The 26,333-nt window shown below is 38.7% G+C and overlaps 1 protein-coding gene across 3 annotated transcripts; it reads left to right on the top strand.

The window, feature by feature from the left end:
* The first annotated feature begins 1,017 nt into the window (after positions 1-1,017).
* DUT (deoxyuridine triphosphatase) lies at positions 1,018-13,049 on the top strand. Of its 3 annotated transcripts, none has more exons than XM_082768896.1 (7): positions 1,018-1,161; positions 1,448-1,598; positions 4,453-4,544; positions 5,616-5,660; positions 10,538-10,612; positions 11,480-11,550; positions 12,003-13,047. In XM_082768896.1, the coding sequence occupies exons 1-7, from the start codon at positions 1,155-1,157 to the stop codon at positions 12,057-12,059; spliced, it is 498 nt and encodes a 165-aa protein (XP_082625022.1). In that variant the 5' UTR covers positions 1,018-1,154; the 3' UTR covers positions 12,060-13,047. The 3 variants fall into 3 exon arrangements, with proteins under 3 accessions (XP_082625022.1, XP_082625020.1, XP_082625021.1); XM_082768894.1 differs by having other exon boundaries at positions 1,043-1,287; positions 12,003-13,049; XM_082768895.1 differs by having other exon boundaries at positions 1,108-1,306.
* The last annotated feature ends 13,284 nt before the right edge of the window (positions 13,050-26,333 follow it).

A 26,333-nucleotide genomic window follows, 5' to 3' on the forward strand; every position in this document is an offset into this window, starting at 1 on the left:
TAGTAATATTTATAAAAGGCAAGTAAACAGCGCTGGGTGCAAGGGGAGTCTACACTATACCAACACGCACACACGAACATCGAACTTTCTAAATATACAGAACATTGCTTTTACATATTCATAAGAAACCCGAGTATGCCTATGCATATGTACAATCGGAAAAGGTATCAACTGAAACATAAACATGGCAAAGTTTTCCGAATTCCGGCAGGTGTTTAACAAACAATCCTTTAAGTCTATTACTATTAATGTCCATGACTGGGGGAGCATAGCTGGAGTTGGGAATCCTGGTTGAAGTGCTCCCATACCTTCTGTGACTTTTTCATTGGTCACACATTTTTGCCCGGTGACAGCAAACACCCAGAGTCTTCCATGTATACGGGCTGGAGAACAAGCAACCCCAGACGGCATGGCGTCTCTTGAATCACCCTTCTTTGTTCCCTCTAAACTCTTTTACATTCCTGATGGCCTCATCGGTAAGTGTCTGATGTTATCACCAACCATGGGGCTTGCCGACCCCCATGGCCACACTCCCACATCTCCCCCTTCTTTATTAATATCAACCATCTTCTTGACGCAAATTATTACCCCATATATCTCAGTACATATGCATTCTCATTCAAATGGTGATTATTAAGACTAGAAGTGCCGGACAGAAACAACGAAACCCCAAATTGGGATGTTTTTCAAAACACTGTTTTTCAGAGTGCAACACGCAGCAATGGTTTCACTGCCACCTGCCTGCACTTCAGAACGTGACACAGCCAGGAGACACTTGCATACACGCTAATCTTTCAAAAAATGTCATTAGGAGAGGGTTTGGGACAAAATTTGGAGGAGCAGAGAGAACTCCTACAGCCCGCAGCGACGTGCGGAGAGAAAAATACATCCATCCGCGCGGGGAAGCACGAGTTGTGCAGCCGCAAGGCGGCAGGTTCCGATGTCAGCCTACGGGGGGAGTTCGCTTGGCTTGAGGAGGAGGAGGAGGAGGCGGAGAACTGGTACCACGGTTCCTGCAGGGGGCAGCGACGTAGCCGAGCCCCGCCTGCCGCGCACCCGCCATCGCCTTCCCCGGCAACCCTGCAACCCCCGCGGGGTCCGCCCGGCCCTCGGGGGCGCCGCCGCCGCCGTGCCCCGGGGCTGCTCTGTGCCGCATGGCAGGTACGGGCCGTGCCGTGCCGGAGCCAGCGGGGGGTGTCGCTGCCCCCCAGCCCGCAGACCCCCGGCCAGCGGCGGCGAGCGCCGGGAGCCCTGAGGCGTTGCGCCGCCGCCATGGCGGCCCGTCTGGTGCGGCTCCTGCGGCTCCGTAAGGAGAGGACGGAGGGGAAGGGAGGGGGGCTGCGGGGGGGGGGGGGGGGGGGAGGAGGCGGGGACTGAGCGGTTCCCGCCTGGCGTTTTCGCGCGCTTTTTGCCCCGCCTCACGAGCAGCTCGTGTCGCCCCGCGCAGCCATGCCCTGCTCCCAGCCGGCCCCAAGCAAGAGGCACGCGAGCTCGGCGCCCGGGGAGCCCTCCGCCAGGCTCCGCTTCACCAGGCTCTCCGAGAACGCCTTCGCTCCCTCCAGGGGCTCCGCGCGAGCCGCGGGCTACGACTTGTACAGGTGAGGGTCCTCCCCTGGGGAGCGGCGAGCAGCCGCCCTGCGCCTCGGCTCCCTTGTGCCCGGCCCCCTCCCCGCATTTCCAGAGCTCCAGCCGTGCCGCAGCCTCCAGGTCATCAGGCAGTAGCGCTGTCAGGGTTGGCACGGCAGCACGAGCTCCTGCTGGCACCAGCACTGGGCGCTTTCCTGTGAAATAAAAAAATAAAAAAAAAAAAAGTCAGCACTCGTGGGTTTGGTCTGCCAGAGCTCGTTGCTTTGCCACTCTCCTCTTGGCCGCTGGGTGCTGTGGCCAAGGGCGTTGTGGCAGTTTGATAATGGCGCTCAACAGGAGCCCTGGTCACGGCTACGCAGGGCTAGGTTTGTTAAACTGGTAAGTGTTGTTCAGAGGCATGCGTTATGTCTAGGAATGTCTACATGTGGTTGTTTGCATTGCTCAGTGATAAGATACAATCACTAGCTATATCTGCGCTCTACTCTGCCTTCTTCCAATTTCACTTAAATATCCATCCTGTCTTTTTCTTTCCCCTTAACCATCAGACTTCCTCTCAGAGGCTTTATGCGTCTCTGTGCTCTACCACGCTCAATGCTTTATATTGTATTCCACTTTTCTAGGTTTGTTTTTGTCTTGTCTAGTGGTGTACTGTACACCTGGAAAAAGACAGCTTTACAGAAAACTTTTTGTTGCTTCCACATGTTTAAAAATAAGTTCTTCCTGTGATATATGGAGTAATAATTCATGTCAAGAAGATGGTATTAATAAAGAAGGGGGAGATGTGGGAGTGTGGCCATGGGGGTCATGAAAAGGTGTTTGAAAAGGACTGCTGTGGGGCAAAGGGTATAAGAGGGGAGCCTGTCCTCAAGATGAAAAAAGGTAACATGATATAATGGAGTTACGTCATCAATCAAGAAGCAGGAAAAAGGAATGAATAGGGACAGGCTAGCAGAATGGAGACCAGGATGGGAACAGGGACATTGATTGCCTCATGAAGATAGGTTCAGCCAACCTCAGCAAACCACTCAAAGAAGCTTGTACAGAAAGCCACTGGAAATAGGCACTGGAGCTGGAAAGAAGCTAAAGCTGAGAAGTGGAGCTGCACACACAACTGCCCCTCACTGGTAAGCAGTTGTGCATTATGGAGAATCATACATCCTTAGAAACAAAGAGTGTCCTGGTAACCTTACAGCTTATTCTCTTTATTAACAATCAGACAGTTTATGATCCTGAAATATGGGGCCAAATTGTGACTTGTTGAAAATGGACTCTACAATCTTATTGATTGTGGAGTCCGTTTTCAAAGTAGGTATATTTATTCAGCGCTGGGCAGCATGGAGGGTAGTCCCACCAAAGTTGTGCACACCTGATGCAGCAACTTGCCTTGGTTTTATGCCATAAAGAGTTACATATGCATGAAGTTTCACAATATGCCTATACATATTCAAAATCCGTCCCCACTTCATATTAAAATTAGTTCCAAGGAGTTATTTCCACAACTCTTCCCATCTGCGCTTGCGCAGTGTATTCTGGCGGTGGTCATCAGGGGTCATGGGGATGAAGATTGATGACTTCCTCGTCACTGCTTGTTGACCTCTTGTCTTTGTGCAGACTCAGTTGCTCCTTGGCTCTTGTGCATTCGCAGGACCAGTTTCTGCCACTTTCTTAAGATAGGCTCACGCTCTTATTAGGAGACTGACCTTGGTAAGGCGCCCAAGGCTTCTTGCTTTAGTTAATTTGCACAATGCACCATAGTTAGCAAAGACACGAAGTAGCATCCTAACTTAATGCTGTCAGTGCTCTATCGCTACTTGATAAGATTCTCCTAACTCCCTCTCTCCGTTGAGGTCAAGGTGTGGGACTCTACAACTAAAAATGACAAGGTTGCAGTGGGATTGCTCAGCACCTGGTGAGCAATCTCTGAGGCCTTAAAGAGCCATGTGGAGCCACAATCACAAACGTGTGGCTTGCCGATAGTAAGGGAGCTGCGGGCTCCTTTACTGATCCGACTGCTACGCCATGGGCCCCTCTGCTGCTACAGCCATCGCAGGCCTTTGCTGTTATGCCCCCTGTTGACCTGGACGTGCCTTTTGACCCAGGCCCTATTGGCCTTGAAAAGGAGACAGAAACGTTTCCCTCTGATCCGGGAAGAACAGGATACATAAGGCCCAAAGGATGAGTTGCTTGACAACTTAAAGCGAGACATTGTTCCCACGACTAGAACTGGAATTTTCTGGTGTTTGTAATCAAGAAAAGGAATGGAAAATGGAGACTGTTATGTGATCTGAGAAAAATTAATGAAGTCATGGAAGACACGGGAGCACTTCAACCAGGATTCCCAACTCCAACTATGCTCCCCCAGTCATGGACATTAGTAGTAGTAGACTTAAAGGATTGTTTGTTAAACACTTGCCTTTTAAAACTTTGCCATGTTTATGTTTCAACTGATACCTTTTAGTAGATTTTTAGGTTATAGTTAGCTCACCTGATGTAGGAGGCTTAATCAGAAGAGAAACTCCTTAAAGTTTCTGCTTTGGCACACAAAATTGCACATCCTTGTTGACCTGGTTAATTTCAAGTTAATGTCTATGTTTCCTCTCTCTCTTACTAGTTAAAAACAGTTAAGAAACAATCTCACGATTATGCGGTTCAAATGATGCTACTGAAAGCTAGCACTGTGAAAATGGGAGCATCTTGTATTTTATACAAATATTGTCGATCTGTAACTTTCTTGTATAAATTTCACGGTAGGTCATGTTCTCCTACATCCCAGCAGGAGGAATTCTGGGTAATTTTGTACCTTAAAATACAGAGGTGTCTTTTTTCCATATTCTATATAAACTAGTGTTTATTTCTGTAATGCAGTGCCTACGACTGTGTGATACCACCTATGGAAAAGGCTGTAGTGAAAACAGACATTCAAATTGCTCTTCCTTCTGGTTGCTATGGACGAGTAGGTAAGTAAGCAGGCCATGAAAAAACTGCAGTCACTGCAGAACAGGTTTGACATGATTTTTACATTAATATTCTTGTTTTCATATATTTTATGTGTGCAGAATAAATCTCACATCTATGTGTTTGAGCCTAATAGTAGACATTTGTGAAAAACATTTAGTAGATATAACAATAGTAGACATTTTTGAAGTTCGCTAGTAAGAATGTTCATAATCTGTATACAATGTCATAGGCTATGCAATAGTTAATTATTTCTCTGCAGTTTCAGAATTCAAATGACAAAGACCAATAAATAATGGATAAATGGAAAATGCACCCTTGACTATTTAAAAATTAACTCTGAGATAGGAGAGTATGGTAGTATTTTACTACTTTTAGTGACAAAATAATTGAGAGAATGTGTACAAGGTATTATGTTATGTTTTGTTCATTCTTTTTCTGAATTACATATTAGTAAAAACATAGTAAAAACAAACAGAAAAACAGCTACCTCAGTGGAAGAACGTGCTCAGAGTTTGCTGTTTCCTTTCATCTAAAAAGAGAGTGCACGTGCATTTATTTTAATCCAAACAAAGAATTCTGGAGAGAGTAATTTTTAGCACCTCATTAAAGTACGCTAAGATATATATTAAAAAAACAATTGCACATCATTTAATGTGTATAATATTCTTAGTAAATTGCTTGTCAGATATTGTTTTCCATCATAACTAAAATGGATTGACCTAATAATCTTCTGAGATTATTCCAGAATAGTGGAAACAACTAAAAATAAACCAACACTAGATAGTCATTGTCTGCTCCAGCATTCTTTGGAGAAACCTGCTCTGCAGTTGATGGTCTAAACAAGGATATACTTGCATCATTTAAAGATTTCAATCTTAATGTAGCTTGTAGCAGCTGCTTTTTAAATATATACAATAACACGTACAGTAGTTCCCGTAAAATCACATTTATTTTAGAAAGACCATGGAAACAGTTCTTGCTGACACAACTTCAAGCAAACACACTAACCTATAAATGTTTTATAAGAGTTTAAAAACAAAATTAATACACTTAAAATTATTGTTTTCTAGCACCACGTTCTGGCTTAGCTGCAAAGCACTTCATAGATGTTGGTGGTAAGATTTTTGTTATTTTTACTATAACTTCGTAAATCTTGATTGTTATAAGTGCCTTAATTTAACATTGTAATATGTGTAAATAAGTAATCCTGGCTTCATTAGTTGTCTGGCAAAAGGAGATAATTGGGTAATACCCCAGTGACCAGTAAATCACACTTACTTTAAAACTTTATGGTTTATTACTGATTTTCCTATAATAACCACAGAGCACTCATGTAAGCAGTGCATGGCATAGCTGTTATTTTGGGGTTTAGACATTAAAATGATTTTTTACAGTATGTTTTCTTCATTTTCATGAAATACCTGTGTGTGATTCTTTTCAGCATAGTGTAAGATCTAAGTGAATTAAATTAAAGCATATAGATTTTCTTTTATACAGAAGACACAGTCATTGTAAACAAATAAAATGATAAAAAACACTGGAATACACCATTACTGTGGGCAGTTCTTCACTTAGAGAAAATTTTTCATTAGGTTACAAAGAACCTAAAACTTTAGTTTACTCTTAGTGATCAAAATGCAACAAATATAAAGCAAATAAAATTTAAACTAACTTTGTATGTTTATTGATTTAAAATCTGAAAATCTTTTGAAACAAGTGAAGCAAATCCCACTTTCTACAGGTCTTTCCTTTTTTATCATCTTTTGCAACAGATGTGTTTTAAACAGGTTGTCTTTTAATATGCTTTGAACTTTTCCTTAATCTTAATTAGAAATTCACAGATCTCTAAAAACAATTATTATAGGTGTATATACATAAAACCAGAAACCTTTATGAAAGTCTCAGAATCACACATTATAAATATATATATACACTAACACTTTTTGATCTGAAAGTTAAACTAGGAGGTACTCAAAGGAAATAAAAAGTGCTTAACAGGATGACCTGTTCAGTTTTTCAAAAAACAAGAGTTTAAAAAACACAAGTTAATGATTACTAACAGTTAGTAGAGGACCTTTTATGGAGAAAAAAACAAAAACAACAACAATTGCTATATCATTTTAATTTGTTCTGACTAGGTACATTTCTGACAGTGAAAGCCATTACCCATTTAAGTAAAAATACATTGTAAGAAGTCCTGCAAGTCAAGGAGGAAAAAATGGGATCATGTAAGAACACGTTCAGAATTCACATCTGCTAGGTGTGGCTGCTTTCCAAAAAAACGATGTGCCAAAGTTCTGACAGAGTAAGACAGTATGTCAGACTGCCAATTCTAATGCACAATTTTTCCAAAAATGATTTAGATGATTTCCACCCAATAAACGTAATTTAGAAGAGAGTCTTAGTGCTCAGCAGTGTGTATAATTATTGCAGCTTGGTGTTGTGGAATAACAGAATGCCAAGGCAGAAAACTTATTGTTAACTTTTTTTTTTTTTCCCCAGTATGCCTAGTACGTACAGTTTGTTTCTGACCCGATGCAGAAGGAGGACTGTTCATAACTTATGTTGCTGACCAGTTCAGACACAGAAATATTCATCAGTCTTCCGCATTGAATTATCAGACAGTTTTCAATTCCTAGAGAGCTCACCTGTCTTTGTTTTTACACGCTATTTCATTTCTTTGGGCTGGGTCATCTTCTCCAGTGGTAAGCTTGCTGAAACAAAGAAAACAAAGAAGGAAGCCTGAATTTTAAAGTGATATTTACAAATTTCAGTTTTCTCAAATTAAAGTGGCCACTGCTGAAAAGCCACTTTTAAGAGAAACTACCTAATGTTTAAGTTTGAACAATTTTCAGAAGAATTTTACTAGCTTACTGCCAACAGTGGTTAAACACATGGCAAACTTGTAGTGACTGGTGTTAGAACATGATATATATTCATTGAAGGGCAGGATTCTCTTACAAACATATTCAACTTGATCTAGAATTACATATTTGTGGGGAGGGTATGGCCCTTGGATAGCCAGTCTGAAAGCTACGATGAATACAGGAAGGAGTTATGGCAGCCTGATTTCTAAAAGAAATAATGTTAAGATAGGTGTAGAAATAAAAAAACTCAGTGTTATCTGTATGCTTTTAAATAATAGCTCCATAGTATTACCCCAAAACTCATTGCCAGTCTCTTTAGTAGTACTCAAGTAGGTGGTCAAAAGAAATTGGTGTCTGTTCATGACAAGCTTTTCAGCCAATACTTGTAAAATAAATTTTAGTGCCTATACATAAAGCTGAGATTCTGCTAATGCCATTGTTTAAAAGTCAGGGAACACATCTGACTAGATGGATTGTAGATTAGTATATCCATTATAGTCAGTATCACTCCTTTCAAAAAAAAAAATGGTTTGAAGTTTGAGAAAAGATAGAATACTAACATGCAGTTAAGCTCCAGATACTCCAACACAAGCTAAGTTTTAGATACTGTTCTTTTTTTTCCCCTCCAGAAAATGGTAAGAATGACAAGTAGACCAAGAAGCATCATTAGCAGTTAAGCACTAACCAATGCATCAAGTGTGATTTTTGTCATTATGTAGAAATAAACTTGTTTTCTGTCAGATAAAGAGGTAGAAAAGTTAAATTAAAATGCCTTTAAGTTGCACCAATTGTTCTTCAGACTTTCTTTAGATAATTCCAGCAGAAATGTGACAGTATTTTCTTGCCTGTATAAATTTAAGGGTATTACTTCAATTGATACATTCTGTATCACAAAAGCATATCTATTTAAATAGAATTAGACTTTAATAATCACTTTAGAGTATTGTGTTACATCAGAACAGATTATATTATAACAAATAAAACTAGCCCTTGATATGTTAAACTAGCAAATTCCATTATCAGTCTCTAATTACATTATCTGTCCCAGCATATAGTCTAGAAAAATGTTTTCTTAGCTGCACAGAAATGTTTGAGAATGGCTTGTCAAATTAAGGATATATCCAAAGAGCTAATCATCTTTTAATGGGCATTTATGAGCATATGTACACAATTTTATCTGCCAAGCATAAACTCTGACTTTCAGCTCTTCAGCTGATTGATGCACATCAACAAAGGCACCAAAATAATGGGCTACTGACCACAGAACTTGAGTGATGCTTAAAACAGTTTGGACTGGTGTTAACAATTGGTTGAATCTCCCTTTGTCATGCATATATGTAGTATGTATAAATTATATGTGTAGCACTCTTACTAACACTTTGTGTCACCCCTAGTTTAGGGATTATGTGAGGATTATAGATTATTTTGTGTTTTAAAAGGGGGAAGGTAGACTACATTTCTAGAAGTTAGAAGCAGTTTTCACGGTATTTTATAGTTCAGCTGCTTATGCACTGACACAGGCATAAGGGTTCAGTTTTTAAAGGTTTTAAATATTGATTTGTAATACTGAACTGTGGTAGAAAACGTGCAAGAAACCTCTTAGATGTGATGACCAATGTAAGTGATGCATTGTGATGCTCAATTTAGCTGATGACTTTCAGAAAGTTGGTCTAACCTAAAACAAACAGTGCAGGACTTGTACCTGTAGCTTCAGTACATCAAGCTCTTTGAATCAACCAAACCAAATGCTATATTCAGGATTTATTTATTTTTTTAAAAAACTTTGATTCTGGAAAACGTTCATACATAGCAACCCCTAAGGTTTGTTGACTCTTACTTCTGACAGTACTCTGTAGGTAGGATCCCTTTAAACAATTGCACACAAATATCAGTGACCTAACAAAAAAACCCTGCATGTTTTGCTGATTTTCCAGAACTCAGGGATACTCCTGGTCTTATTAGCAGCTTAATTAGGCTGCTTTTCAGAAATGTGGTTGGATTAACCCAAAATATTACATGGGAAATAGAGCTCCGTAGATACCATTCATACCAGAACAAGTGCAGAGATGACACAATAACATTACGTACAGTATATAATGCAGTGCTTTCACACAGCTGAAGAAACAGAAAAAACGTTCAGTTTGTATTCTTATGTGTTGTGTATATGTTGAGCTTCAGCAATAATAATTCAAAGTAAAGTATAGTCATAGTACAATTTATTTTGAAATCTATGATCTACGGGTAGCATTTTGTATGTATGATTCCTTGAATGCCTGGGAAGGACATTCATTTTACTATTTCTGCAAGTATTATGCAAAATACATACTTTGGTCCACAGGGAAATCTAATTTCAATTTTTTATATTAGAAACATATTTCCTGTATCTGAGAGGGGAAAAGAGAACCTGAATGATAATTCTTATATATTAATAAATAATCTGCTGAACTACCTTTCTAAAGATTACAGAATATAGAGTTAATAGTTTATATATAATAGCAAGCTTTTTATACAGTATTTACACTTGAATGTAGCTGGATTTTCCTCCCCTGGATGCTCCCATTGCTTCTGAAACGAAGGAATCCGCCCTGGTATGCACCTTACCCTCAGCCTTTCACAGCAGAAGAACAAGAACTCAGTTCTTCCCAGCCTTTGTGCTTTGCTTTGTGCTTTTAATCCATGAGAAAGGCCTTAGTTCCTTAAAGCTTCAGTTCTTTTAGCTTGCCTGAGATAAGGGACTGGAATCCATGTAAATCCATAAGTTCCTAAATAAAGTATTAGAGTTAAGAAAACAAATTTGTGCTTGACACTGTAGGAGCTGTAGTTAGCAGAATAAATGGAGGCTAAAATTGGTACAGCTGTCTTGATTTCAGATAGGGTATTGCAACTAAAATTAGTAGTACAGTGGCAAAACACTTCTTAATACATGATGGTGCTTTTCAATTCTTTTTGTAAGATTAACTAGCAGTTTTAGTTGTGTCAGTGTTTTCATATATCTTGTTTAATTGCATGAGTAGTATAAAGGATGTCATTATGAGATACGGCATTCACCGAACTAATCTAAACAAGCATTATTTAAAATACTGACAACATTTATTAACAGAGTATCTTTCTTAATTCTTTGTCAGCTGGTGTCATTGATGAAGATTACAGGGGAAATGTTGCTGTGATACTCTTCAACTTTGGCAAGGAGACTTTTGAAGGTATGTGTTGAGCTAGACAAAGCCTGTTTTCAGCCATCGGATGGGAAATGAGAAACTAATTTTGTTTAAAAGTCTACAGAGAGATAAAGTTACCTGAGAACATTTTTACAATTAACAAAAACACGTAAACTTAATGTCCTGTTAAGGAAACCTGAAAAGTTTCTACTATTAAATTAGGTGACATGCAGAAAAGAACTTCTTAGTTAACCTGTAGATTCATGAGCTTTACTGAAATACAACTTTGTATTTTGGTTTCTTTCTTGTTTTAGCAAAAAAGATTTGAGATAAAAAGTCTGTGATTCTGGGAAGTATGAGTAATAAAGATAGAATTTTCCCTTAATCGTGCTCTCCTTTTGCAAATGCAGTTTTAAGCCTCAGGACCCAGTTAAGATATTGCTAGTGATCTGTGCTGTGAAGTGGCAGAAAAGGCTACAAGATTCTTACAGAAGTTCTCTGAATCAAATTGGTACTAATCAGAGTTTTTGTTTTCCTTTTATCAGTTCGGGTTGTTTTTTTTTTCCCCAGGGAAATTAATTCCTGTATCTAGTTCACAAGGGAGCTACATCGTGGAACTTGCTCACAGCATCTGCAGTATTTATGCATAATAACACTTAAGATGCCACGGTGTAGCAGCAGGAATGAGGGGAGATCTCTTGAGCTAGTATTGCTGTTGAAACTTCATTTATGAGGCACAAGCACAAGTTTATCACATCCTGTATATTTCTGGGACTATTAATGTTTGCTTAACTAAGCTTCAGATAAGTATTTACACTTAAATACATTCTCATACTCTTAGAAAGGGATTGTCTAAACTATTTGTTTGCTTTTTTAAAAAAAGGAAATTATAATAATTTAACTTTGTTGCAGTTAAGAAAGGGGATAGGATTGCCCAGCTCATCTGTGAACGCATTTTCTATCCTGAGCTAGAAGAAGTTCAAGTAAGTTGACAGAAGGAAATATTTCTGCTATCTTCAAGAATCAGTAGCTTAAGATAGTTGTATATAAGCTGAAATTTATGGTTTATGTAAATACTTTGTATTAAAACTATTTTCAGTGTTAGGCAGCAACACTATCATGCTCTTTTGAATAAAAATCTTTATGCTTTGCATGCACTTACCTGGAGGATGTTTTTTTGTTTGCTTTTTGTTTTTTATTTTAAGTCTTCAGAGGTAGAAGGCACATGAGAAATATTTTCATTTGGTATTTGTTTAAACTTGCACAGAAAGTATTCAAAACTCTCTCTCTCTTAAAATGTTTTATTTTAGTTTGAGTTATAGCTAGCAAGAAGCTGAGTAAATATATCCTCCTCTATGGTGGATGATATCTGCTGTGTAAAAATTAAAGGCAAGTTAAAACACTAAACCAGCTTATCATCATTGATGTCTTTCAGGCTCTAGATGATACAGAACGTGGCGAAGGTGGCTTTGGTTCTACAGGAAAGAACTGAAAGTTATTGTAATATGCTTTTTGTGTTGTTGCTTTTTTGTTACTCCTAAATATTCATTTGAGTTAGGAGTGGGATTTAGATGTACATAAAAATAACCTCAAGTTTTATACAACATTTCTGTACTTGTTCTCCTTTCTAGGTTTATAGGCAGTTAATTCAGCTGCATTATGGGGGAAATGTGCATGAATGACTTGATTGATTGGTTGATGATTTATTTTTTGTAGCTTTTTGGTCCTCAGTAATAAGTACTTGTTTGTGCTGATTATACTGCAATAAATCTAAAAATAATTTAACAATGTGATTTTATTTTACGCATCTTTAGTTAACTTACCTAAACAGAAATTGCTGATTGTTACCTTGTCAGTTTATATTAATCTTCCGAAATCCAGTTTTCATGTATCTCAGTATTTCATGCTGAGAGCTCATTTCATAAAGAATCAGTGATGATATAGAATATAGCTACCGGTATGACTTCCTGCTCTGACCTAAATCAGAATAAGGTGAAGATATTTACTATTGCATCTTCTACCTGTCAAAAATGCATGTTTCTGCTCAAAGCTAATGTTCTGGCTTTGATCCTTAGCTAGTCCTCAAACAGTCATTTTTTCAGCTTTCTATTAATAGAGCAGGCAATATAATGTTTGATCTAAGTAACACAACTCATCTGGAAATTATTTCTCTATAATAAATAAATGCTATGAAATATGCTGCTTGTTGATATGAATACATGAATAAGGTACTGAATAAGGTACAACATGAATAAGGTACTGTATGAAAGAATGATTCGGAATTACTGCAGCACTCCATAAACTGCCTTTTTTTTTTTTTTCCAGTGGGCATACTTGTTGCAGTAGGTATCTTTACCAAAAAAGGCTCACTTATTTTGAAAAGTAGTATATAGTTGAGTTCCCTTTCATCAGTCTCCTCAGTCGCTATCTAGAGAAGCGTGAAGCATGTAACAAGTTTCAGATGACTGCAAGGTTTTTGTCAGTAGGGTTTCTTGGGGGGGGGAGGGGGGGAGAGGGGAGAAGAGGGAAGTAACTGAAGCACTGGAAATGCTTTCAAGCTCATCTCTACACCAAACTCCTCCCTGTATGCATCAAACCACTGCACTAGATAACATTCTGATAATTCCTTTAATAGAGTTGGGGTCTTGCTTCAATATGAGTAGCGAAGCTGTAGAAGATAAATACTTCCTACAAAGTACCAAGTTACATACCAGCATATTGAGTGTTCTGAAATTGATACTTATTTTTAAGAGTCCTTCAGACTTTCATTTACAATAAACATGGGAAGCAATGCCCTCCAGATTATTTTAATGTTTCCTTGTGAGTACCTGTTAGAGCAGTTTAGTTTTTTTATTATTATTTATTTTAGTTTTCTTTAAAATTCCCCTGGCTTTTACTCATACGACTTACCCTTTCCTATAAGTAGGGAGAAGATAGACTAGTAATTTTTCAGCAAAGTTTAAACTTCATAATTTTAAGCTTTAATTAGCACATTTGATCCTGTTTTCTTAAACATTTTATTTTTTATTTTTATTAATTTCTATACTAGCAAAAGGAAGAGAGGACTACTAACCTTGTTGATCTGGCTCACTACTAACAACTAGTTATAAATTAGTTCTGTAATTCAGTGAAAAGCTGGCTAGGTTTGTCTTTGACTGAATGACATGCATGATTAAATCACCTCACGAGAAGCCAGAAACTAATGTGCAAGTCTTACATCAAAGATATATAGACAGATTCTTCTCCAAAATCTGTCACTGAGGAGTGGTTCCCAAGGCTCACTGTATGAGACCAAAGAGATGGAAAGCTCTGAAGCAACTTGGAAGTAAAATGCTATTTGAAAAAAAAAGAAAAATAAATAAAATGAAATTAAAATGCTATTGGACTGCTCTCCATTGTCTCACAAATAAAAAGCTTTGTCTGAACCTGTTTAAAGTTTACACTGTTAACTACCGGTTATTTGTAGAAGTGGCAAAGCTTGAGGAATGATACTGCAGAATCTCATTGTGTAAAAGGAATGTGGACCTTTTACAATGGGAAATAATTAAATAATTTGGGGGAGGGGGAGTTCTTGTCTACTGCAGAAAGTGGCTTTTTCCTGCAGGGAAAGGAAAAGGATATTGCTGCTAACAGTCTGCCTTCTTTCTGTTAGAAATGAATTTGACTTGTTAAAAATAGAGATAGATCTGACCTTCAATTCCAGATGAATTTGGTGGAGAAGGCTAACCTTTGAATTCAGATTCTTGGGTCCAGCTTCACCACCATCGTTTAGGCACCATTGAGATGTGAGAGGGTTCAGTTTTCCAGTTTGAACTGAAATACATACAACAACTTGGAAGGTTACACATTCCAATAAGCTGATGAGAGTCTTTAAGGAAACAGATGATCACTAAATGATTCCTACCATTTGAGCTCTCCACTTAAGGCTAAAAGCTTAAGAGAAAAATTATGGTAATAACACCATTTATTTCTAGTCCTTTTCTTGTTTCCCCGAAGTATTAACCTGGTCTTTGGTGGCTCTGAATTCAAGCACTGCTTCCTTAGTTCAGCTACAGTTATATTACTCTCTGTGTCACACTCAGTTGTTTTTGGATCTATCTAATGTTTTTCAATAAATCAGCCACTAGATGGCACTTAAAGTTTGCTTTCTTTTCTACTTTTTTTTTTTTTTCTAGAGGTATTTTTCAGAGATCTATTCATCTGTAATTAAGAGGTGATGACTCCCATCGGGACTAAGTTGGCGGAAAGCAAGATGCAGCAATATTTGAGTGAAAGCAGGCAAAAGTATAACCATTAAAGGGGGAACAATGACTGTAATTTAAATAAGATTTGGGTGGTTGCAGTGTTTGCATAATCCCTCCTGGCATGCAAGAGCAGTAGAGAAGCCTGTGGCTTTGCTCTCCTGCTGTGTTTCAACAAAAATGGAAAATTGTAATGAACAGCAACATTTTTCCTATCTTTAATGTTCATTCTGCTCTTATTCCCCCTTCCTCCATTCCTTTAAGTAGAATGCAGTTTACTTAAGGATTGCATTGTAATAGTAGTGTATAGCTTGATAAACTGTATTGGGATTCTCCAAATCAGATGCTTATTGCCGCAACTTCAGGACAAATTAAAACTTAGTTAATGCATGTTAACCCAGTAAAGGCAAGTGACATACAGTAATGTGAATTAAGGGAAATTTTATTAAAATTCCCTAGACAAACTAGGTTGCTACTCTTACAATAGCTCAGTCCACTACTCTTGTATTCCCCCCCCATATATATTTTTATAACTATCATTGTATTTTGGCTTAAAGATGGTTAAATAAGTTTCAGTATTAAGTAAACTTCTATGACCCTGCCTATTTCCTGTCCTGTCAAACCTTTCCTTGTAAGAATAACAGTGTCCTTTTATTTGGTGGAGTGTAGCATGATGTTTTTGGCAGGTCCAACATTTTTGACTTGCATAAATTTGTGACCTCAAGTGCAAGAAAAGTGAATGCTTGCTTCAGTGCCTCATGGTTTCTGCCTGAAGAGAAAAAGTGTCCACATCGCTAATCATTACAGTTTCTGAAGGAAAATTATCAGCACACTTATTCCACCTGATTGCACATGACTGCACTTCCAAAGAAAAGAATCTGCAATAAAAATGAGTATTTTGTACCTAGTTATGTAAGGTACCAAAAGTCTGGAAATATAGGGCAGACTGTACTGACTTACTGATTTCTAGAATTGGCACACAGGGCACTTCCCTCACTAACAGCTATTTGGCAATCTCTACCTCAGTAAGGATGTTATTCTGTAAAGTGTAAAGTGTAAATTTGGATCTGCTGCTGGGCAAAGAATGTCATTCCATGTTTAAAGGTTGTAGGATCAGGTCTGAAGTGAATTAACGTAATTATTTTCCTAATTTTTCCCTCCATTAACTGTGTGGCTATTTGGCCCTTTACTACTGAAGTGGTGTTTTTCCCCTTCTCTATTAGAACACAGCAAGAAAACCTTTTGCCCTGCCAAGTCTGAAAACCTGACAAATTAATTTTATAATTCAAGAGCCCTCATCCAGAAAGCAACTACTGTTTTTAATATACAAAACTATGCTTAGTTAAACAAATGTGAGCTGTGTATGCACATTTGCTTGTTTCACCATAGACTTTAATATTACTGTTCTGTGACATCAAAAAAATGATGACTTTTTAGAAGATATTTGTATAGTAAATTTTGTAACAGATACTAGAGTTTTGTATCAATTAATATTGCTTGTAGCCTTAACATTTAAAGCTGGTGTCCTTGAACTGAAGAAAGTTCTTTTGATCACTACTGATTACTGCAAAGGAATTTGTTTTGTAAAAGGAAAAAGAAAAAACAAATAGTCATGAAAGTATTGTCTTTAGCCAGATTTTTTTAGCGTGAGTATTTTGTGGTTTATGGATTCCTAGCTAGTCCAAGAGGTTGTCTCAAGTCGACAAGACAAAATAACTATGTGTCCTAGTTGGAAGAAAACTTCTCCCTTTCATTTGCAACTAAGCCTGATTGTGCGTACCATGTCTAGAGAGCAAGGCAGCATGTATCTAGTGCTGCCTTGCTAAAACCCCTCAGTCATAACCATAATGTTCCTGCTTGTGCCAGCTTGCACTTCAGTTGCTGATAAATTACAGGTACATTCCCTTAGGATACAGGACAGCATCAGGGAAGCCCACATGTCAGGTTTTCACAGCAGCAAACACAAAATGTAAGCATCACTTTCCTATACTTCCACATAGAAGTTATTGCTGGCAGTGAGTCCAAACTTTCAGGGCTATTACAGCTAATTCAGGCCATTCACAATCTGCAATATGGCTTTTTTTTTGTCCATCCTATCCTATAACAGTGTATCATAGCAATATAGGCTGGCAGTGGTCAAAGAAAAGAAGGTATTATGTTTGGGGGAAAAAATAAGAAATAATCATATTCTTACCTTTCTTCTCAACTTGCCTTAAAACATTAACAATGTGGGAAAACTGAAAAAGGAGTTGTGACAAAGCCGGGAAATCATGGATCCAGCAACAAAGAATTCATTGCACTCGTGATGTGAAGAGGAAGAAACAGCTGTGTAAGAATGGAGTAAAGGCTCCCATTTGTCAGCTTGGTGAGACTCTTTGTTTAATATTAACCATATTAATGTCACTTATAAAAGTGGATAAAACCCACTGCCTGGAAGAGTGCTGCCAAATGAAAAACCAAAACACTGCTCAGGGGAGGCAACAAGGTACTGTGACTTTTGTCAGGGTGTTAGTCCTCACCCAAGTGCAGCCCTCTGCATCTTTTTCTCAGTTTCTTGCTAAGAGAAGCTGCAGAGGTCTTCACATTTCTATTATTTCTGGAACCATAACATAGATTGTGTCCTGCCCCCAGGCCACCTGCACAGAGCTTTCAGCCTCCTGTTCATAGCTTTCCCAAATGCCAGCTGAGTAAGACTGACTTATGCAACAGGCAAATCTAGGCAACCTTTCACCACTGTATTTTGAGCAGGCTGGAAGTCTGATGCGTGGGAGAGTTAGCCATCTGGTTTTATTTGGAAGGCCTTTTATGGAACAGCCCAGACCAAGCAGAAAAACACATCTCATGTTCTTGCTTGGTTCCTACAAGAGGATTCTGGGCACCTGCTTACCAACAGGACCTATTCATTTTTTCATCACCATTTCCCACTAATAAAGTTGACTTTAAAAGTTACCAGCCCACATTAATAATAATAATGAATTGGACTTCACATTAAATTGTTTGATTAAATATTATTTAATAATTACTATTAATTAAATTAATGGACTTTAATAATAATAATGAATTGGACTCCAACTCTTAAAGTTTACCCTTCAGAAGTTCAGAACACATACTGAAGCCATAGCTGTGTATGTATTAAGAAAGCATGCAAATGATCAGTGGTACCAGGATTGCATACAAGCTAATTAAAAATTATTACTTATTTACAATTACTCCAAGAAATTTTGAGTAGCTGCCAAAATACTAAAACAGCTGGATGAGGAGAAGAATAGGGTCCGCCTAAGCTGGCGCTCAAATTCATACGAAGCAATACCCATAGTTGTCTGTTACCTTTATCACAGCGTTGGGCTAGTACAAAACAATGCACACTGATAAAGCTGTTTGCTAGCAATATCTGCCTGACAAATAAGGTATTCCACCAGCTTCCCTTATATTTGAACTGTAAGGGAATACCAAGTGCCACTAGAGCTACAGGTCAGCAAAACCTGATGCAATGCTGAAACCAGAGCTGTCTGGCTGTGGTAAGATTGCTCAGCATGACATGATTCCTTGGGTCTCCCTGGATAGCAGCTTTCCCCCTTATCTCTTTGCTCATTGGTTTCTATGTTCTGGTTTGGCAAACTTTGAGTTTCCAGGTGTACTATTAGCTAGCAAGCAGTATAAGGGGTGTTTGAATAGTTCATTGAAAGATTCATGTGCGACTCACTTCTAATGAACAGTAGAGGAAGTTCTATTTAACCAATGCAAAGGAAGAGTGCACACAAATTAGGCATTAGAAATAAAATTAGGTCTAAGAGCAAACTCCTGGTTTAGTACTCTAAAGAATGTGCCAACAGCCCAAGGAAAACCTTTTCGTTACAACCTTTCGTTACTGCCTCTTCTAGAGCTGCTCTACAGTGAAGTACATTATGTAGTCTCACTAGCCTGCGCATGTTCCTGGTCTGTTGCTGACAAAGCTTTCTTATTATATTACTGCATTACACAAAGCCATCTGCAAATGCTAAACAAAAAGAAATTATATCCAACTGCTAACAAAGACATTTTGGGTATTCAAATTTTTTCCCCTCCTTCATACCCAAAGTGCCAGTCAGACAAACGCTTCTTCTGAATCCTTGTTCATTTTGCAGAGTTCAACTCAAACAATCACAAAAGGATACTAATCAGAGCCTTCTGTAGCTTTGCAGCTATACTCTGATAGCTGTCCTGCATACTGAATAGGATTTTCAGTGGCTACGAACTGCCAAAATACAGCCCTCATCAAAATGTTAAGGGTAGTGGCATTCCTTTAGAGCTATGTCCATAGTCAACTTCAATAGTCTATATGTACATAGATCTTCAAAAAAAGTCAGACCGTTGCTTGTTTTAATAGTCATGGAAGTATTTTATTCCCTTAGAAAAAGAATTGATTCATGTTTTCTTAATGCCCAATACCCAAGGTCAAAAAGCACGTTCATATATTTGGGCAGAAGCATTTCCTAGGAAGAGATCAAGATGTCAGAAAGTTATGATTGATCAACAGCAGGCACCCAGGGAATTTGAATGAAAACATTTAGGAGTCTTAAACCAATATCTGTCAAAAGTCCTCTATCTATAAATGTAGTTGTTTTTAGTAAGTATCTATTGAGTGGTTTTAATTCACCTAAAGAAAATATGCTGGAATAACTTCATGGGTTTCTGGAACATCACATCACTAATTGCCAAAGAACTTTGGCACAATTGAAAGGAGCAAGAGGCAGACAGAACACTTCAAACACTAGTTAGGGCAAATTGTGAACTTTTGCCAAGAGAAATGCAATTGTTAGGGTTTGTGCACTAGTTACTACTGAAAGATGACAAAAATCTGTCTAAGGAATAATTACCGAAAGAGACAGCTGTAGGGTGGGACACTGTTAGCCTCATATGATCTGTACACAAGTAGTGATTAATATAGGATTACATTTGAGATACGCTATAGTCATTAAGACTCAGGGACCTTCTCTCAGAGTTCCTTTCCTCCATCAAAATGAAACTTAGAATGCCTCTGTTATTTCACAAACTCAAAGTTACTCCTAAGGGCAAGAGCTAATCTGCTATGCCATAGTCTCCCAAGGGAAGCTGTGGAAACCCCTTTGGCTTGATACAGACAAAGAAGGGAAAAAGCACATTGCAGAAAACAATCCTGCTTTGGCAGATGGGCTGCATAGATGACCTAACGGGTCTTTTTCATCTATAATTTTATTCTGTGCTTTTGATGCTGAAGGCCCTGTTGACATCCACAGTGCTTTCCTGGAAGCTTCAATCAAGATCTGGTTTTGAACTTGGAATAGCTAACATCACTGAGCAACTAACTCTAGTATGAAGTGACAGGCAACAAGAATGCCAATGGAAACATGCCTTGTCGTGGTAGTTGGGTTTATCCTGGGCCTTAATACCAGGATGCCCTGAAACACTTGTATCAGTGTATAGTAATTGTAATGTCAGTGTTCTGCTTACTTCAGTGCAGAAGAAATGCAGCATGCAATCACTTATTGTACTATTTAACCAAGATTTTGTTTGAATTTATAAGCATTTCTAGTCTAGACTGAAGTACTCAGTTCATTAGGAGATGCAGGTATCCATCTACAACTCCTCAATCCAGCAGCAGTGTTGGTATTTCTTTCCTGTTCTCTGCCCACCTAAGTTAATATAAGAGGCCTTACCTCCTTTTCACTATAGCACATCCTTATGTAAAAACTGGTACAAGCTTACAAGAGCCATTTTATCACGTTTATTCCTTAGTTGAAAGACAAGACTTTATAGTCTACCCTGTTGCCATGGGAGTTACTTCTGGGCCCAACACTATTACAGTTATATCTCAAAGTATAGCAGGAAGATTCGTGATCTCTCTTGTCGCTGAGAACTTGGGAAGGTGACAAGGCTTGATTCTCAGTGTGAAATACACCTCTAGCCTCTAGAGCAAGACAACTTTGTGCAGTGTTTCTGCACATAGAGCAGAGCTCCTCAGCCAGCAGTCAGCTATCCAATAGCCTGGCAAGGTCTAAAGATAGTCTGCCAATACAGAAACTGAGTGAAAAATGGTAGAACATAGCCTACCGCAACCCAGATCTGAATCTGGAAATGTAGCCTGCAGAAGCATGGTGGTACCAGAGTAATATTCTGACTCAGCTAGAACAGTTTCTCAGATCTGAAAGAAATCTTGCCCAATGGGAGCTCACAGCAGGTCACAGCTCTGTTTCTCATGAGGTTGGCTACATCTGTTCCCTTTTATGCAAGAGAAAAGCTTCATTAGGACCCTGTGTAACCTTCTGTTGGGCAATACTGGGCACTCCTGGTTTCATCAAATGATGAATCAGTGGGTTCCATTATTGCTTCATACCTCATACAGTAAATTTTTGGGTGGGTTCTTGGATAACAATCTTGGCTCCAAAAAAACATTTGCTATGACAGCCTTGGAAACAGCCATACTGCTCTTTTGTAAGAAATGTCTGAAATACTGTATATATTTAGTTACATCATTAAGCATAAAATGAAAGCCATCTCTTTTGCTATTGTATAAAATAATAAAAAGCCCCACAACATACTGATATCTCTTCTAGAATTCAGGAGTTATATCTCTTGGAATTCCCCACTCAACCCCACCACACACAAACACACTCCACTGTGTGATTTAAGAAGGTATCTTAGATTTTACACCTTCCCATCTGCTGCAGAACAGCTGTGTTGAGAAGCCTTCTCCAGAGCTGAAAGCAGGGGGTGGTCCACAAAGGCATCCCCAGTACTTAGCAAAGCAAGCTGTGCAGATAGTTGAGGGAGAGTGGAATCTGCCACTTGGTAACAAAAAATAATAATAATAAAATAAAAAAAATGCTATTTTTAAAAGCTATATCAGTATTTTTTTGAATGTTTTATAACTTCAGTAAATTATTAGTTGGCTCTATCATAATCCAGTTCTCTTAAGTTCCTGCTAATGGCAGAATAAATTTGAAGTCTGGAGTGCATTAGAAAGCACGAAGAAGGACTAGACATTACGATAGTATTGATGGTAGCCTTGATTATTTTCAGTAGGAGAAATCCCGACTTTGCTGAAATCAGTGGCATTTAGGCTGGGATTTAACCACAGAACTATTTTTAAAATGAATGAATAAAGAGAAATATTTTGAGTCTTAAGCCCTCACCTGTTATCCTTCTTCCTTCAGTCTGGATTGAGGTGGGGATGTTGGACTAAAATTCTGGTAGTTACTCTTAATCTAGCTGTAGACTAAATACAGCACAAGTGTAAGTGGACACGAGGAGTAAGACTTGCTTCTACCACAAATCAGGATTAGTTTCTTTCACTCATCATCTCACAGCAGTCTTTTCCAGCGACCTATACTGTGGGTCCCCTAAAACTTTTAAGCATGGAATTGAAGGTACAGACAGGACATTTAATTGGCCCAAATCCACTCTCAGATTCATCATCTTGAAGCCTAAAATAGTCATAAGTAAAACAGGTAACTGAACATATCAGCTGAAAACCTGTTTAGCCAACTTGTCCCTCACTGTAGAGAAAAGTTATCGGTGGAGAAATAGGTCTGTCTGTTCCCATTCTTACCTTAATGTAATATTGCTACTATATTTTGTCCTCCAGAAAGCACTAGAGAGTGTGGCATCGCAGCTTTTTCTTCCCACTAAGTGCCTCATACAGATGACACACCCTAGCAGTGCTGGGCCTGAGCTTGGGAACCTCAGCCTGTTCCAAAAACCAGAATTCCCACATAACTACATAATTTGCTGCTATCGAGTTACTGGGTTGGCCACAAATTGACTAATGCAATACTCACTGAGGATCAGGAGGTTGTAGCATGAGTCTTTAATTTCCAGGAGAGGGTGATTTGTCCTTTAACATCATAAACACTTTAATTATTAACACACAAATGCACACTAAGTCTCTATCTAGCAGCCAGGCACAATACAAAAAGGGAATCTACTGGTGGGGATTCACAACCTTTATCTTGCTCTGATGTACCTAGACATTAGGGTCTTCTGAAATCTCTTAGCAAGATTTGTAATGCTAGTGCCACCTCAGCTGTGGGGAACAGGCCAAGGACAGGAAAGCAGCTGGGACTTAGCACTGCAGAGCATTGTTTGCCTTACTGTGACTGGGAAATATAATTCTCAGGTTGGCTACCATGCCTTCTCACTTGGTGTTTTCAGCCCACAAACTAGACAGTGATAGCTATCAAGAGCAATTCATTTTCCCCTTGCATGCTTCACCAGTAAAGAAAAGTTTTCCCTAAAAAAGGATATCAGTCCTAGAAAATCAAATAAATCTTTTCCTAATCTAGGATAGTCTTTTGAAGTGCTCCTTGAACCAAGGCTTCACATCATTCATTGTGATGTCTCAGTCTTTGGTAACCAAACTGATTTATAATCTGCAATTTATAATCTGCTGGAGCAAAAGAGTTTGCTCCAGCTATAACAACACCTTACATTTGAAGGAAACAAGACCTACTTACATATTCACCAGTGCAAAATCCTGGTAGTACTGATAGTGCTTTCTTCACCAGATCAGCTCAACAATCCTACAAGTCTTCAGAAAGTAAATGGGAGAGAACAAGCTACAATTATTGGCTGCAGATATTTACACCAGGTAGTGTCCTGCTAGCTACCTTTAATTGCCAGCATCCTCCAGCACAGGAGAGCTTCATAAACATTTGCAGCTGTTAACAGCCATTTCTTGCTTATGCATGTTCCCAAGGCTATATATATATATATATTCTTTATATATATATATATTTGTACCAAGCAGGAAAGATTCACTCTACAAAAATTTTAAAAACCACAATCTTTAGGTATCATGCTGAATATACAAAACAAACTTCTCAAACTTCTGCAAAATAAATGACCACCTAAGCTCATTGATTGAAAATTGCAGGGCAGGTTCATTAAATGTGTGCCTACCTCTCTGTTAGGGCTGCTAATCATCTCTATAACAATCTACTGCCTGAAAGATTTTTTCCAAATGTTGAACCATAAAATCTGAGCAAGTTATTTTGAAGTAGATCGTTCTCTGGATATTGCAATACCAGCAAGTTTTCCTTAGCATTTGATTTACATATTAATCAATGAAGTCCTTCTAGAGTGACTTTATTCAGTCTATAACTACAACTCACTCTAGGGGCATCCGTAAGAAAAGGAATTAATTTTGGAAAAGGTAATTTTTAATACCACTGGATTGTGGACCACTCTGTGGGTCAAAGGGAATTTCATTGCTCAAGATGGCCAAGTAAGTATATTCGGTTTCTCAAATCAGGCATAGATGACAGGGCCACAAGAGTTGTATGTACTCCCTCTAGACTACAAAGAATATGTTTCCTTTTGCTTAACCTTCATGCTCTCCTACTTTGCATTTACCTCCAGACTTCAGAGCAGGAGCCATTTCAAACAGCTGCTTAAAATAGACTGCTTAGTTATTTGAGCATCTTAAGCTCTAAGTGCAGTAAGCACAGGCCATCCTTATCCATTCATGCATGTGGCATCCATAGATGCTGACTGTTTTCTACATTAATGTCATGAAGATCAGGTGGAACTAAAAAGTCATACATGTATCAGGTCCCAGAGCAAACTGCAGACACAGGGTCTCTTCCTGCCAGCTCTGCAAAGGAGAAGGAGGTACCTCTTGTTTGCTACTTATATTAGACCACAGTGTATTAAGAGTTGTTAAAGATCAGTTTTTACTTGTTTCTATTCTTCCTAAAAATAAATATGATTTTATGCCACCTGCTTCTTCTGACCGGAAGGGGCCAGATACCATAGATTCCACTGAAAAGGCTGAAAGAGTTCTTGTGTTAGACTAGATGTTGTGCTTTTGGACACTTTCATTCCATGAACAGTGATTCTGAAGCCATACAACACTGGAAAACAACATTTGAAGTGACCATAAAAAGTGGAAAGAAACAGTGCATTCAAAAGAGCAAAAGGGGAAATAAAAACAATGGGAGGATTTTCATAGTCCATCCTGATATGTATTTAGCTTTAAGTAAAAACCTCTGTGGTATCCCATCACAAGGTGGTCAAAGGACTCTTTTTTTTTTTTTTTTTCCCCTAAAAAAAGGCATTTGCAGCACTTTAGATTCAAAGAAAAAAGAGCAAGAAACACTTTCCTGATTAGCCTCTATAATGAGGAGGAGGAGTGGAAAGGAACCCCTTCTAGGATAGTGATCAAAACTGTGGCAAATGCTGGACAGTTGAACTCTTTCAAGGTGACTATAATCCATGAGCCAAGTTCAGTACTCAGAGTTGCTTTCTCTGTATTAGTGCCTAAATGTTTCCTTGTAAAAGTGCAAAGCCACTGGTCAAATTGAGCCAAACTGAACCAAGTGGTAAATGTAACATCTGCTACACTCATATAATAAGCCTTTTAGGAAAGCAGGCAGTGAATGACAAGCTGGACTAGTAGCCACCCAAATGAAAGGATGTGGTGTGAGCTTTACCTTTATTAGACCTCAGCAATTGGGAAGGAGCTGCTACTGATGCTCTGCCTGTGCGGGGACTGAACTTGACTGAACCTTGGGTCTTACTAGACATCAAAAGTTCATGTATAAGCCATGCCTTTATGAGAATAGGCTGCTTTTATTTCAGATTTGAAATCTCCACCCAGTATCAGTGTTGAAAGACCTCCACTTATCAGAAATCTCACAGCACAATTTATATATGAGCTCACCTGTGATCAGTGGGAGGGCAACTCTGAAGCATCTGTCAAAGAAAAAACGTCACTTGAATACAATATGGAGAAAACCTTATGGTCAGCTTAGCAAATGAAAAGGTATGAGAAAGTCAGCAAACCAAAAAGAAACCAGTGAAATAACTTAAATAATAGCAATTAACTACCTTAGCTCCATTTTCTGCAATAAGATGTTGTCCTTGCTTGGACATTTACTTGTGTAGGTGGGAAAATATTGTCACGAGGGGTCACACGTGCTGAGGTGATGAGAAAGTGTATGAGCAAGAAGCAAATGGTTGTAAAAAAGTTGTATACAATATGACATAATGCACCAAGTCCAGCAAACACACCTGCCTGGGTTTATAGGAGGATAAAGCTAAAGTTATAGGTCATTTGAGTTCTCAAGTGACAGGTCAGATCTGTGAAGTGGCAAACATAGCATCATTATTAAAATAAGTGTTGGCAAGTATTATGGGTCTGCCCTTATGTTTAATAACATTTATAAGCTGTTTTGGATATCAAGTAGCTGTTCAGTCAGTCAAACACAGAAAAGTCTCTATGGATGCTGGGTTACTGGAACAGAGCTGAGGGTGTGATATCTCTCCATCCATAGAAATTTTTATTTGTTTGTTACTTATGCTCTGGCCCTCTGAGAGCTCAGGGCAGAACTCCACTAACCTATAAAATTCTTCTTATGTGCCAAGGTGTCTCCGTCAGCAACTTCAGATGCATGACACCTATCTCACACCCAGGCCCATCGGTATTACCAAAGTAGTATTCTCAGCACAGCTGGCTGAGCAGGACCCAGGCTCAGCTGAGCCAGCACCAGGACCCTTCTCTGCTCTCT

Source organism: Aythya marila, assembly GCF_965140915.1.
Source record: "Aythya marila genome assembly, chromosome: 11".
NCBI lineage: Eukaryota > Metazoa > Chordata > Aves > Anseriformes > Anatidae > Aythya > Aythya marila.